This window comes from Micromys minutus (assembly GCF_963924665.1).
Source record: "Micromys minutus genome assembly, chromosome: 9".
NCBI lineage: Eukaryota > Metazoa > Chordata > Mammalia > Rodentia > Muridae > Micromys > Micromys minutus.
In genome coordinates this window covers 33,507,077-33,521,514 of record NC_137978.1, presented here as the reverse complement: position 1 = coordinate 33,521,514, position 14,438 = coordinate 33,507,077, and the positions used below count along the sequence as shown (strand labels likewise).

General features: G+C 48.5%; 2 protein-coding genes across 3 annotated transcripts; one reads left to right on the top strand and one right to left on the bottom strand.

Moving 5' to 3' along the window:
• The first annotated feature begins 946 nt into the window (after positions 1-946).
• Positions 947-2,366, top strand: HPDL (4-hydroxyphenylpyruvate dioxygenase like). Its single transcript, XM_080921538.1, has one exon. It carries the CDS (start codon positions 1,141-1,143, stop codon positions 2,254-2,256), a length of 1,116 nt encoding a protein of 371 aa, XP_080777664.1. The 5' UTR covers positions 947-1,140; the 3' UTR covers positions 2,257-2,366.
• Positions 2,367-2,930: 564 nt separating this feature from the next.
• On the bottom strand, positions 2,931-14,433 carry MUTYH (mutY DNA glycosylase). 2 transcript variants are annotated; one of them, XM_080921533.1, is made up of 15 exons: positions 14,305-14,433; positions 7,652-7,763; positions 6,450-6,598; positions 6,329-6,368; positions 6,133-6,206; positions 5,997-6,038; positions 5,844-5,915; positions 5,654-5,767; positions 5,479-5,576; positions 5,255-5,399; positions 5,118-5,172; positions 4,786-4,977; positions 4,553-4,689; positions 4,073-4,465; positions 2,931-3,109 (listed from the first exon to the last, which is right to left on the bottom strand). In XM_080921533.1, the coding sequence occupies exons 2-14, from the start codon at positions 7,755-7,757 to the stop codon at positions 4,160-4,162; spliced, it is 1,530 nt and encodes a 509-aa protein (XP_080777659.1). In that variant the 5' UTR covers positions 7,758-7,763; positions 14,305-14,433; the 3' UTR covers positions 2,931-3,109; positions 4,073-4,159. The 2 variants fall into 2 exon arrangements, with proteins under 2 accessions (XP_080777659.1, XP_080777660.1); XM_080921534.1 differs by lacking the exon at positions 14,305-14,433 and adding an exon at positions 11,623-11,659.
• Between the last annotated feature and the right edge of the window lie 5 nt (positions 14,434-14,438).

The window sequence follows — 14,438 nt, the reverse complement described above, 5'->3', positions numbered from 1 at the left end:
GAGGTCCTGACCTCCTACTTGCAATCCTATACACTGTGACAAGCCTCCTTCTCTAAGTCTAGTCCCCCAATGGCAGCCTCTCAACGCCTGACAAAGTAATTTCTGGGCGTGGTGACCTTCCCAAATGTCTTCTCAGCACAATTGTTCTGGCTTCTCTTCTCTGAGGTTTTCTCTCGAATTTTGCCCTTTCAATGTCCTCTAAGCTTACTTCAATGACCTTCCAGCAGAAGTCCCACAAGACTTCTGATTTCTTCATTGAGGTCCCCTTGCTGGTATCTTTAAGAAGTCCTGAGCTGTTTTTGGAGGCCTATTAAGGCAATGAGCAGTAGTTCATTACAGGAACAACAAACAAAACACAAGGCGGCGGCGTTTTAGTCGTTTTCTAACCCCTCAAAATCTCACTTAGAAGTAGAATTGGAGAGTCAGGTGAGGTGGAGATTCCCAGACGGAGAGAGATGTAAATGCTTGCTCTTCTATCAATTTCTCCACCCTGCTTGGAGGTTGAAAATCTGTAACTGAAAATATTTTAATATAAAAAAAAAGTAAAATGTTAACGGAGCCCGGACTTGAAAGCAGACTTTTGAATTGTAAAGAAAAAGCACCAGGCCTGTTTGTAGAGAAAGGATTGGGGTTCCTCCCCAATCCCGGCAGTCCTTAGCTCTGAGGTCGCGGGAAGAGTGCGCCGGTCACAGAGTGAAGGTGGCTATTGTGACTTTCTGGGCCCCGGAAAGGGTGGTTCATTGCCCAAGGGTGTGACCTGGTCCAAGGCCCTGGGAAGGAACTGCCCTTCGTCCCAACGTACTCCGGGGACAGGTTCTGGGCGAGAGGGAGTGTCAAGGGCGGAGTCTCAGGCTCCACCCCGACCTCCTAGTCCGCCCCGCACAGCGCCCGCGTGGCTCTCATACAATTTACAGAGCCTGTGGTCCTTTGCCGGCTTCTGGTTGCAGTGGCCCTGCAGCGAGGGATCAGTCCTCCAAAGTTTGACTTCGTGACCTCTGCCGAGAAAAAAACAAGGAACGCGCTCTTCGGATAGACCAGGACTCCACCGGCTTCCAACAGCTACTCCTGGACTGAGTCTTGGAATTCTCAAAGAGTGAGAGGCGCCAGAACAGACCCGGGTGGCCGGCAATTGGGCTCGCCATGGCTGCGCCCGCCCGCCATCTGTGTCACATCGCCTTCCATGTGCCAGCTGGGCAGCCCCTAGCGAGAGACTTACAACGCCTCTTCGGCTTCCAGCCCCTGGCGGTGCGGGAAGCAGACGGCTGGAGACAACTGGCCCTGCGCAGCGGGGACGCCGTCTTTCTAGTGAATGAGGGTACGGGACCGCGGGAGCCACTGTACGGCCTGGATCCGCATCACTCGGTGCCCAGCGCAACGAACCTGTGCTTCGACGTGGAGGATGTGGACGGCGCCGCCCGGGCGCTAGCGGCTCGGGGCTGCACCATGCCGGTACCACCCACTAGGGTGAGAGATGCACAGGGCACAGCCACCTACACAGTGGTCAGCTCTCCGGCTGGTAATCTAAGCCTTACCTTGCTGCAGCGTGCTGGCTATCGCGGATCTTTCCTGCCGGGGTTCAGACCTCTGCCTTGCACACCAGGCCCGGGCTGGATCAGCCACATGGACCACTTGACCTTGGCCTGCGCCTCCGGCAGCTCCCCTACACTTATGCGCTGGTTCCACGACTGCCTAGGGTTTCATCACTTGCCGCTGAGCCCAGGTGAGGATCCAGAACTGGGCCTCAAGGTGGCTGCAGGGTCTGGGCGAGGGGGACTACGGCTCACTGCCTTGCAGACTCCACCAAACAGTACCGTCCCCACCCTTGTGCTGGCAGAGTCCCTACCGGGACTCACCAGCAAACAGGACCAGGTAGAGCAATTTCTAACCCGGCATGGGGGGCCAGGGCTGCAGCACGTAGGACTGTACACTCCTAACATCATAGATGCTTCTGAAGGAATTGCGAAGGCGGGAGGCCGGCTCCTGACACCTCCAGAAGCTTATTACCAGCAGCCCGGCAAAGAGGAACAAATCTTAGCTGCAGGGCACAAGCCTAGCCTTCTAGAACGGCAGGGAATCCTGCTAGATGGTGATAAAGACAAGTTTTTGCTTCAGGTCTTCACCAAGTCCCTCTTCGATGAGGACACTTTCTTCCTGGAGCTGATTCAGAGACAGGGGGCCACAGGCTTTGGCCAGAACAACATTCGTGCACTATGGCAGTCAGTACAAGAGGAAGCTGCCAGGGCCCAGGGAGCCTAACCCAGGCTAGAACTGGGAGTTGCCACTTGTCCTTGGTGCTCAGAGGAGTACTGCACCGGCCTGCTGGAACTGACACACCTCCACAGAACTACACCCAGATAAAAAGGCTATCATTGCCTCAGGGCCTGGTGTGATCTTCATCCCCAGCTGTATCGGACCTGAGATTTAAAATTGCAATAACCGCTAAAACATCTAACACTCCCATGTAATATAAATAAAGGAATTGGGTCGTAAGACACAACCACATTCCTGAGCTTCTTTGTCTTCCTGCACTTCAAGTTTTGTGACTGTTAGCCCTTTTGCTTTCTGAAGTTTCATTACACGTGAAATGTACCCTGAATGAATGGTTCCGTTTTTGAGGAAGGAATTTAATACAAATCTTCCTTTGTGCTGACCTCCCTAGGGAGCACCTGTGGCAGGTGCAGACTAATAGCCCAACTGCCTTGTAAGGTGATGTTCCAGTTCCAATCAGGGCTGACCTGAGATTCAGATGGGAGTGATGGATGTCTGTGCTCACAGATGCTCCCTCCAGCTGCCCTTGCTCCTTTCTGGGAAAGAACATCTGGTTCAGGATGCATCTAGCTAGCCCCCTGAGCTGTCTAGGAGCTCACCCAGAAGTTTCTCAAATTTAAGTGAAGGGACTAGAGAAATTGCATAAAGTTCTCCAAAGGGACTACAAAAATAAGCATTTTATTAGACTGGATTTTGGGTGGGGAGTCCCAGAATATCACTGGGTAGTACTGTTGGGTTTGTCTGAGGGGATAGGACGCTGAAAGAAACCATCCAGGACTTGCTGTCCGCGGCTGGGTTTTTTCCGGCTTGATGGAGTACACACCTGGGACCTTTTGGAACCCTGTGCAAAATTCAAAGGTGGGAGGTAATGAGTACACCATGACTCTTCTACCCACTAGATTAGGGAGAAATTTCCTGCCTTCAAGCCCTTCAACCGACTCCCTAAAAGGTACCCAAGAGAACTTTGTTAAGATACAAATGTGGGGATGTAGCTCAGTTGATGAAGGCTTCCTGACAAGCACGGAACCCTAGGTTTGAATCCTAGTGTTGGATAAAACTGAGTGTGGTGGGCATGTGCCTAGAATCCCATCATGAAGGAGGGTCAGAAGTTTAAGGCCATCTTCAGCTTCACAGTGAGGGTGAGGATGGAGGGATGGCTCAGTGGTCAAGAATGTATAGTGCTCATGTAGGGGGTTTGAGTTGGGGACCCAGTATACATCTTGTATAGGTGGTTCTCAACCACCTATAGCATCAAATCCAGCCTCAGTGGGCACTACACTGAATGTACATATACACACATAGATACATACATACACATAATTAAAAACAGTAAGAATAAATCTTTTCTTTAAAAATAAATGTCTTCTTCACATAAAATGTGTTGGCTGTCAGGATTTCATGTCCTGACTGATGGACTCAGAGCCCCACCCTCTGCAGCTCCTTACCCAGTGCAGACCCCGCCTTGTTCCATTCACTGCTGACTCCCCTCCCAAGACTGAAGCCAGCTATTCATTTCTAAGACCCGAATTAGCAGTTATGTTCTCTAGGCAGCTTTCCTTAATTCTTTTCTCACAGATAGCTCCCTACAAATACTCCACAAAACGTAGCACAAACACTTGGCATACTTTGACAGAGCCCACTCTAATTCTTGTCCCCCTACCCTGTAATCTGCACTGTACAATCAGTTCCTAGTTTACAAACTGTCCCTTGCCTCCAGCAAAACCTGGAATGGATAATATTCATCCCAGAATGCTAACAGAAACAGGTGTGGGGGGAGATGGCAGGAGGAACCTTTGAGACTCACCTTGCTGGTCCCTCTCCGATGTTCCTCATACATGCGGAACACCTAGCAAAGATGGAGGTAGAGGGAACAAGACAGGGCTGGCACCTTCTACAAAAAGAACCGATACCCGGAGTCCCACCCCAGCCTGTGGTTAGCCGCAGCAGGCTTGTGTACAGTGTACACTTCTTTCTCAGCTAGGCAGCAACAAGTTCGAGTAAAGCACGTAAGAGACAGACAAGAGGACAATGAAGACAATAAAGGTGGTGCCTTTCTCATGGCCGTAGACACAGCTGCATTTTGAAATTCCTCCCAGGTCAACCATCGAGCGCCAGGTGCAGTGCTTGCTGGGGTCTGTCCTAGAGCCAGACTATATACTTGATAAGTCAGTTTGATGTGAGAAAAGATGTGCACCACCTGCGATGGGGGTAGGAGAAAGAGACTGAACCAGGTTTGTGAATGTGAACACACAATCCCTCCTTCCTGACACCTTCGCTAACCTACCTCCCCCAGGTGCTGGAGAAGAGTAGCGGGTTGGGGTCCAGACCAGCGCTGCAGTTCCTGCAGAAGGGCTTTGTGCTGATGCTGTTCTGAGGGCTCCAAAGTGACCGATGGAAACTCCCACAGTCCTGCCAGCAGACCTGATGGCAGCCAGATATGGGGTCATCCTCCTCTACTGCCTCTTCTCATGTCTCTGTTGCTCATGCCACTGCCCTCCAGTCCCGATATTTGGGTACCTGAGTTAGGCCTTTGCACCAGGAGGATGAGGGGACCTCCAATGGCTCTGGGCTGCTCCATAACACAGGTGGCAGAGTACTCCTCCCTGGGAGGCCTGCGGCTGGCCTTTCGAGGAAAGTTGGTCACCCCCATGGTGGGGTCCCAGGGGTTTGTGGGAGGGGGGCAAAGCCGGCACTGTTCAGTGTTGAGAGCTGGAACAAAGATCCCTAGCCCTGGTCAGGCCAAGGGACTTTAGGGCCAAGCCCAGGGGGAGGCTTCGTCTCACTGCAGAATCACACCCAGGCTTGAAAAGGGAGCTCCCTGAAAGGCTGGGGTTGGGGTTGGTGCTCACCACACTCCTCTATGTCGGGACTGCCTGGCAAGGCTGAGAGCTGTTCCTGCTCCACCTGAAACATAGAAGACAGAGGGTGTCACAGAACGAGGGTCACCTACTACGACATTCTAATACCTCTTCCTCTGGAGGCTCACCCTCTGGTGTGCCCGGCATAAACTCTGCACAGGGCAATGGCTGCAGAGAGGGCGCTGTGGGGTACACACTGTGGCCCCCAGCTCCATGGCTGCTTGATTGAAGTCCCCAGGCCGGGCTGGGTCCACTAGCTGCTGGGCTAAGTTCCTAAAAGTAAGAAGCACTTCTGTAAGCAAAGGCCCTTTAGAGAGACCCTTCCCAATTTCCCATCACTCCATTATCCTACCAGAGGTGGTGAGAGACAAAGGTGCTGGTGGGATCAGCCCCAATGGCGCGGACACGGCACAGCACCCGTAAAACGTTCCCATCCACTACACCCGTTACCTGCAGAGGAGCCTGGGAGTCAGACTAGACATGGGGGAAGGGGTGTTCACATAAGGATAGCTGGGTTATGGGCTTACCTGGTCAAAGGCAATGGAAGCAATGGCTCCAGCCGTGTACCGCCCCACACCAGGCAGGAGCTGCTGCAGTGTCTCTGCCGTCCGTGGCATATGGCCTCCTAGCTCCTCTACCACCTAATGGGAGCAGGAAGCTCACAGTTTTAAGATATCTGGGGCCCTGGGCTACTTTTCAGTGCACCCACCCACTTACCTTCCTAGCTCCTTCTTGTAGCCTACGGCCTCGAGAATAGTAGCCCAGGCCAGACCAGAGCTGGTTCACCTCCTGTAGGCGGAGGCCAGAGGCCAAAGTTCAGTGGTCTGTCCCTCAGTTGTTTCTATTCCCCTACCCAAGGGTGGTTCTCACCTCCAGGGAAGCACGGGCCAGGTCTTGAAGCGTTGGCCACTTCTGTAGATCCAAACAGGCAAGAAAGAAACAAGGTCAAGAAAGAGGGTGATGGAGGAAGCCTTTGCTGGGCTCTCCCTTCCCTCCCTGGCATCACCTGCATCCATCGGGTGTAGTAGTCGATCACCGTGGCAACCTGGGTCTGCTGCAGCATAACTTCTGACACCCATACTGGGGAAGGGGGATTAGTGTGAGAGTACTGCTAACTCACCCTGGCTCCAAGCTCTTACCCTCAAACTTAAGAACAACCCCTAAATCCAAGGACTTCCAGGCAAAGCAGCCTTTGTACTGACCAGCATAGGCCCTCCTGTCCAAGTTGGCCTCTTCTTTTACCTGTCAATAAAACCAAAGGTGAAAACCACTATCAAAGGGTGAAGTGCCAACTTCCCATCCCACTGTCTCTGTCCCACTTACCCATTTTCTCCAAGGGAGGTCACGCTTCTCTTCGTCATACCAGCTGAGCAAGTTCCTCCGGAAAGCTGCGACATCGGCCATGTCGCTGAAGAGATGATATGGGGAGTCAGATGCCCGCAGTAACTCCTCTCTCTTCTGCTTGGCCAGGCCTGCAGGGCAGCCAGGGGAACTCAGTAATTTTAGAATTACTTTTAACTCTGTGTGTGTGTGTGTGTGTGTGTGTGTGTGTGTGTGTGTGTGTGTGTGCATGCGCGTTCAAGGTCTCTGATTCCCTGGAGCTGGAGTTCTTAGAGGTTGTGAACAGCCTGATGGCTGAGTCATCTTTCGAAACCCTTTTCAGTTATCTGAGGCAAGGCCTCAGCAGGATCTCCTACACTCCAGGATGGACTCAAACTTGCTATGTAGTCAAGGCCAGTTTTGAACTCCTAATCCTGTCTCAACTTCCCACGTGCTGGGATTACCAGGGTGATCACCATGCCTGGCTCTTCAGTATTTAATATTTATTTGATTGTTCTGATTGTGTGTGTGATTCTGATGTGATGGGTGGGCATCAGTGCCCTGGTGTGCATGTGGAGGTCAGAAGGCTGCTTTCTCAGTCTGTTCGCTCCTCCTGCCTTTCCATGAGTCCTGGATGTCAAACACAGGTCATTAGGTTTGTGTGGCAGAAGCTTTGTCTCACTGAGCCGTCCGCTGGCTCCTTTATGGATCAGTTTTGCACAGGTGCAGCAGGGCCCTGGAACACAGTAACCTGTAGCAGTCAGTTCCCACTTAGGGCTTCTACTCTCTTGCTCAGGCTTTAAGCCTGCAAGCAGACCAGAGTTCTAGTGGTATGAAGCCTTGACCAAAATTCTAGTTTTGGTTTTGTCAGAGTCACTGTTTTCTCCCAGCCACAAACAAACATTCAACAGTTTTAGACAGGCAGAATATGTACCTATGCAGAAGGCATTCCTATTTATAAATCACATTCGGGCTTATAAACTCATTTGATCCCACGAAAGGCACAGGACAGAGAGGAAATGTATAAAAGAAATTGTTCTAGACTACTGGTAATAAAACACCCAGAGCACTTGGCCCAAAGTTACACCGTGAAACAGTTAGAATTCGCTTCTTAATTCCTTGGTATACAGCAAGCTTGAGTCTGCCCTCTTTTCTGGCCAGTGAAACTAGTCCCCTGAAACTCTGGTGAGGGCCATGCTCCTTACCATTGAGGCCAGAATGTTTGGCCGGGCTAAGAGCACATTTTTCCCTTTTCTTGTGGTTGGATGGTTGCTTTTTGTGACTCCTTACAGATGCTCGTAACTTCTTCATGATAACCTGGAACAGACAGAGGTAGCCAATGTGGTCAGCCACAATTAGGAATTATAGCCAACTCTTCCTAGATCACTCAGAATGTCTATTGCTTTTCTTTTTTGTCTTTTGTCTGCATGCATGCATACAAGTACCATGAGCTACCCTTAGAGGCTAAAAAAGGGTGTCAGATCCCTGAAACTGGAGTTACAGTTGTTTGTGAGCTACCATATGCATGCCAAGAACTGAATTCTGCTATAAGGACAGCCAGTGTTGAACCATTTCTCCAGCCCTGTTTTTTTGTCTTTCGAAGCAGGGTCTCACTTATGTAGCCCAGACTGGCTTCATACTCCTGATCTCCTGTGATGAACATTCAACTTGACTACATCTGGGATCAGCTAAAATCCAAATAGTTGGGCTTGCCTGTGAGGAGTTTTCTTGACTGAAGTGGAAAAACACATCCTAACTCTGGGCCATCCCTCTTGGTGGTACCCACATCAAAGGATGAAGAAGTAGAAATTTGCTTTTTGCCTGCTTGCCCTCACTCTGTTGCTAAGGCATTCTTTCCCTGGTATTAGAACATACTCCAAAGATTCAAACACAGACTGAAGACCAGCGGCTCTATAGTCACTGGAGTCAGTGACTTCAGCACACATTGGGACTGGAGAGACATCCAGTCTACTAGTCTGAACAACCACCAGACTGTTGAACTACTTAGACCACAGCCTGTAAGCCACTCTAATAAATCCCCCTTTAATATGTATAGTCTATCAGCTCTATTCCTTTAGGGAAGCACAATATATCCTCCTATCATTTCCTCCCACACGTGCATAACTATATCCAACATGTCTGTACTGGCTGGATTTGTGTGTCAATCTGACACAAGCAAGTCATCAGAGAGGGAGGAGCCTCTGTTGAGGAAATGCTTCATGAGAATCAGCTATAAGGCAGTTTCTCAATTAGTGATCAGTGGAGGGTCCACCAGCCATCCCTGGGCTGGTGGTCTTGGGTTCTATATGAAAGCAGGCTGAGCACAGGATGTGGAGCAAGCCAGTAAGCAGCACTCCTCCATGGCCTCTACACCAGCTCCTGCCTCTAGGATCCTGCCCTGTTTGAGTTCCTGTCCTAACTTCCTTCAGTGATGAACAGCAAGGTGGAAGTGTGAGCTAAATAAGCCCTTTCCTCCCCAATGTGCTCTTTTGGTCATGGTGTTTTCCTTGCAGCTATAGAAACCGTACTAAGGACAGTGTCTAGCTTTCCTTCAGCACTTTCAAGATGCCTATAGTTGTGTAGATGAGAATGGTCCCCATAGGATCATGTTTGAATGCTTTGGCCCCAGTTATTGGAACTGTATGAGAAGGACTATGAGGTGTGGCCTTGTTGGAGCATGTATGTCTCTGGGGGGTGGGCTTTGAAGTTTAAAAAAAGCTCACACCAGGGCCAGGTCTTTTTTTGCTGTCTAGCTGCAAAGTTCTCAGTCACTGCGTCCTACTATGATGCTCATGAACTAAACCTATGAAACTATAAGCAAGTCCCCAGTTAAAGGTTTGTGGTTTTCTAATAATAGTTGCCTTGGTCATGGTGTCTTGTCTGAGCAATAGAACAGTAACTAATGCCCATGGTTTGGTATTAGCTAACTTTAGCACTGATGTATGACCAGAGAAGGCGAGCCAGTGGCTTCAGGGCATGATAGATGAAAAGTAAAGGGTTTGGGCAGCGTTGGGCCCAAACTCAAGGAGCACTTGTATATACCTGATGCCTACCATCATGTATGTGAGGTTATGGGTTGTTTGGTGTCTAAGGTATGAGATGAGTAGGAAGTCTGTCTGCTTAGATATCTAGCATAGTCATACTAACCATTTGTAACCACCTAGTTCACTTCACAGAAATGAGAAACTAAGAATGAGGGGAAAGATTTGCTTGAGAGCAGATGGCAAGTCAATTAAAGAAGGCAGACGGACTATTTTCATTCCAAATTGCTTCCTGGGCTAGTAAATGTTACTGGCTGGCCATTAGTCATGAGAAAATGCATCAGGCTGACTGCTGCCAGCCTGCTTTCCTGGCTATCTTTTCTGTAATTGCAAAAACATTACAAGCAGCAAACAGCAGGTTCACTGAACAGACATGGGTGCCTCATGACCATGACATGCACGGGGCTCACACATATACAACACACAGATTAGACATAGATAAAGTCAATAGAAGAGACTTTTTAAAGCCCCAAGAAGTACTTTACTGGACTGACCACTTGAGCCATGGCTCCAGCAGGTAGGGACTAGTACTTCCATTCAGCCCAGGAAGCAGAGTCTTGAAAAATGAAGCAATCTGATCTCATCCCTGCTGTGCCGCAATCCTACCAAACCTGTGAATAGTTTCCCCTGACAGCACCACCTCATTTTCATCAAATGACCCTGCTTTCACTTCCGAGGGGGAAATACACAAACTTCCCTCTATTTGCTCTGCCTTCCTCCCGCCTTTATGTGAAGGCCTCCTCTTCCCCAGGACCATGCCTACAACAGAGGACACATTCTCCAACTTCCTTGCCACACTCATTCACTTTCACAATTCCTCCTACACCCTGTTCTTGGAGGAAGAAAGCAAGACACGATCATTGTCTCTGGGTTGGCATCTGTAATCCCAGGAGGTTGAGAAATTCAAGGTCATCTTCAGCTAAACAGTGAGTTTGAGAGTGATGCTAGCCTGCATGAACCTGAAAAGAGTTAAAATTTCAAGTTACGCCCACTAACCCTGCCTTGAGGACAAGTATGTCTCAAGGCTGAGAACAAAAACCACAGACCACCTGGTCTCAATAAGGTCTGACTCTGCAATCCTGAGAAAAACTAGTATGAAGGTCAGTGTGCCCCAAAACAGAGTGGTCTAGAGTTGAATCATATCCAAAAGCAGACAGAGAGTGCCAATTTGAATAAACCAATAAAATTGTTATGTGCTTGTTGCTAACGGCCTATGTAATTTTCCCTATAAATATGTCCCCCTAATTGAGTTTGGGGTCGACTCCTCTATCTCCTGCGTGAGATATGTGTCGTCCCCAGAGCTCTGGCCTACCTCCCCCCACCCCCGAATAAACCTCTTGCCTGATTGCAGCAAGATTGGATCTCTGTGAGTTCTTTGGTTAGTGTTTTCCCAGTACTAGAGTGAGGGGCTTCCCCAATCCGGGGGGTCTTTCAAACCGACATTACAAAAGGAAACACACATGGGAATGCTTTTGTCCACTTCCATACACAATGGCTTCCCACAAATCCCTGAACAAATATAGACTGCCTAGTGTGTGCCAAACAATTTACCTGAGTATAGGAGCTAGAGGTCCTTGTGCTCACAGAGAAGCACTGGGGAACCAGGAATGTTAAACATGCAGGGGTCTTTCTGCAAAGGGAGAGATCTATAACCCATTTTCAACCCGAGAAGCCATTTAATAGCCTGGTAACCTCTGCTCCATCTGTGTGGCTGAGACGATACCCAATCCTTCCCCACTTATCATGAGCTTGTAAATCTTCAAACCCATCTCTATGGACGATCTCACTTGTATTTTGCAAAGGGTTTTGATGTCTTTGTACATATGGGGTTGAGTCATCACCAGGAAATCTTTCACCAAAATGCACTGTGCTTAAATATGTCTAAAAAATCCACTGGGGGTGAAATTCCAAACACTGGCTACATACTTGTGTGAACTACCTTTTTGCCTCCCGACGAGCTTTGGGAGGTCATAATGGGTGCAGAGACCCTTGAACCTCAGCAAATACTGAAGGCTTCTGCCAGAAGACAACTTATTCTAACAGAGGCAGACACTAAACAATACACGTAAACAAATTATATAAGATACTTAAAAGAAGTAACTAGCTGGTTGGTAGTGACTGATGGTGATGCCCACCTTTAATCCCAGCGCCTGGCAGGCAGATCTCGGTGAGTTTAAGGCCTGGTCTACAGAGCAAGTTCCAGAGCTACAGAGAAACCCAGTATTAAAAAGGCAATAAAATAAAGTAACTGTTAGCATAAAGAGGAAAAGTAACTCAAGTGAAGTGTGTAAAATTTTAATTTTTAAAAAAGGATCATAGGGTATGGGGTGGTCACCTTTAATCCCAGCAGTGGGGATGCAGAGGCAGGTGGATGACTGAGTCTACAGAACAGATTCCAGGGCAGCCAGAGTTATACAGAGAACCCTATCTCAACAAACAAAACGGAAATAGTTAAAATCTTCTGGAGGCATGGTGACACTTTTTTTTTTAAATGCAGGTACTTGGAAGGCAGAGGCAAGCAGATATCGATGAGCTCCAGACTAGCCTGATCTACACAGTAAGTTCCAGTCTAGCCAGGGCTACAAAGTGAGACCCTGTCTTAAACAAATAAAGGATGAGTCCTGAAGAGACTGGCCAGGAAGCCTGAGGCATTGCAAACAATCTAGTGTGTTATAATGCAAGGAAGAGGGGAGGAAAGATAAGGGATGGGGTGAGAGAAGATGGGGAGGTTGGGTAGCTTCTGGAGGACTTTCAGGTCACACTACTGGCTTTTCAAGACTCCTCATGGTATCACTTTGAAGATCTATGAATCAGTGCCCTAGGTTCTTATTCAATGGGAAAGACATGCGACCTGGGGAGCCAGACCAGTGCAAGAGTGAGGTTGAGGAGTGTCCAAACCCTGGCAGGAGTAAGACTGTTTTCCTTCTTGTGCTGTGCCTGCATATCCCAGAGCATGTAAGCCTTATGACCACCTCCACCACCCTTGAGGTAGTCACGTAGCCTGGTGGCCAAATTACAGGTTAAACTTCTCTCCCTATAAGGCAGTCCAGCCTGGTGTGCAATGTGGTTTGATATCCAGAGGTCAGAGCCTCACCTTTCACTATGCGCCAACTGCCTAACTTTTTATCTTACTTTTGCCACAGGGTCTCACTATACAGCCTTGGCTGGCCTGGAATTCTGCCTCCTAAGTGCTAAGGTTAATGGCTTTTGTCACCACCATACCTGGCATTTTCCATTGCAGCTTTTATACCAACTGTAATGTCAAATTTACTTTGATCCTTTTGGTCCATGTCTTCTTATTCTACTTTAAAATAAAACAGCACTTTGGAAGCTAAGCAGGATGACTCTGAACTCTGGTTTCATCTCAAAAAAAAAAAAAAATAAGCCTAGGAGTTGGAAAGATGGTTCAGTGGTTAATGGCATTAGAGCAGAGGGCACAGAGTTAGATTTCCAGTACCTCACATCTGTAACTCCAGTTCCAGGGGATCCAACACCCTCTTTCAGCCTCATGGGCACCAGGGACTCTCCCAGTGCACATACATATATTCAGGAAAATACTCATATACATTAAACAAACATGGGCACAAGGACCCTGTGTCATATATATATCTCAAACAAAAAATGTTAAAAAAAATAATAAAGAACACAACTTTGCATGAAGACGTAAGTCAGTGACTATCTGTACCTGAAATTCTGTGTTCAATTCCCAGATACCACGTGGCTGCCCAGTGGAGATTTTTATAAAGTCAAACCAGAGTGGTTATAAACACCTATAATCCAGCACTCCAGGTGTGGAGATTCTTTTTTTGTTTTGTTTTTTGGAGCCCCAAGAGTTTCTCTGTGCAGCCCTGGTTGTTCTGGAGCTCACTCAGTACAGCAGGCTGGCCTTGAACTTTGAGATCTGCCTGCTTCTGCCTTCTGTACGAAGAAATTGATTTAGTGTACCACCTCACCCAGCCTTGTTTTCTTTTTAAGAGAAGCTCCAAGCCAGCTTTTGAGTTCCTATCTTTTTTTGTTTTGTTTTTGAGAGTTTTTTTCTCTATGTAGCCATTGGCTGTCCTGGTATTTGCTCTGCCTCTGTGTCCTAGTGCTGAGATTAAAAGCATGTGGTATCACTCCTGGCTGAGACCTGCTAAAAAAGAACACACCCCTCATACACACACACACACACACACACACACACACACCTCTATGAGAGTTATCTTGTTTCCTCAGAGCCCACACCAAATATATTTATTATATACAATACAAAGTTGTTAAATAAATTAATGGGATGGTAGAAGTGTCAGGCAATGCTGCATATTAATGAAAGACAGTTCCCCTACTCATATAGTTGAATAAGTAAAAATCTAGGTCGGTGGGGCCAGAGAACACGCCCTAGGATGGGACTGATTTCCAATATTGTTACTACCTGTCTTACCGTGGGTCAAATTTAGACAACTTGGTTCTTCCTTGCCATCATACTACCAAAGCCTTAACTCCAGTGCATGTTCTCACTTGTGTGGATTATCTTTAAAATGTTCCTGGTCGCTTTACCACTTATCTACCTGTGTCCTGTAGAACGCTTCCTTCCCTCTCACTTCCTTATACTTTCTGGACTTACAGCCACGCTCAGGTCCCCTTTACTTGGCCACGCTTGCACCCCTCTCTCCCGAACTTCTAGACATTTTAGCTCAGCGTAGGAAGCATTCTTTCCCCCAACCCAGAACCTGGTAAGCCCGGACTGCCCATGCCAACTCTGGGTTGTATAGGTGAAACAATCGGCTGTAATCTAAAGGTTCTACCTTCCCGCCACAACAAGCGGAAGCATAGATTACCTCCTGCGCAGTCTCCGGCCGGCCGCTCCAGAGAACACCAAGGGGCGTGGCTTCGCTCAGTAAGGACGTCTAGCCAATGGACACTCAGCGCGCGCAAGGCCCACGCTCCACACTCCGAGGGACCACGGGGAACG

Coding starts and splice junctions, on each gene's coding strand:
- HPDL (XM_080921538.1), top strand. CDS start 1,141: ATGGCTGCGCCCGCCCGCCATCTGTGTCACATCGCCTTCCATGTGCCA.
- MUTYH (XM_080921533.1), bottom strand. CDS start 7,757: ATGAAGAAGTTACGAGCATCTGTAAGGAGTCACAAAAAGCAACCATCC. Junction 5,400..5,478: donor TTTGTCTCTCACCACCTCTG/GTAGGATAATGG, acceptor TCTTACTTTTAG/GAACTTAGCCCAGCAGCTAG. Junction 4,978..5,117: donor TCCCGACATAGAGGAGTGTG/GTGAGCACCAAC, acceptor TCTTTGTTCCAG/CTCTCAACACTGAACAGTGC.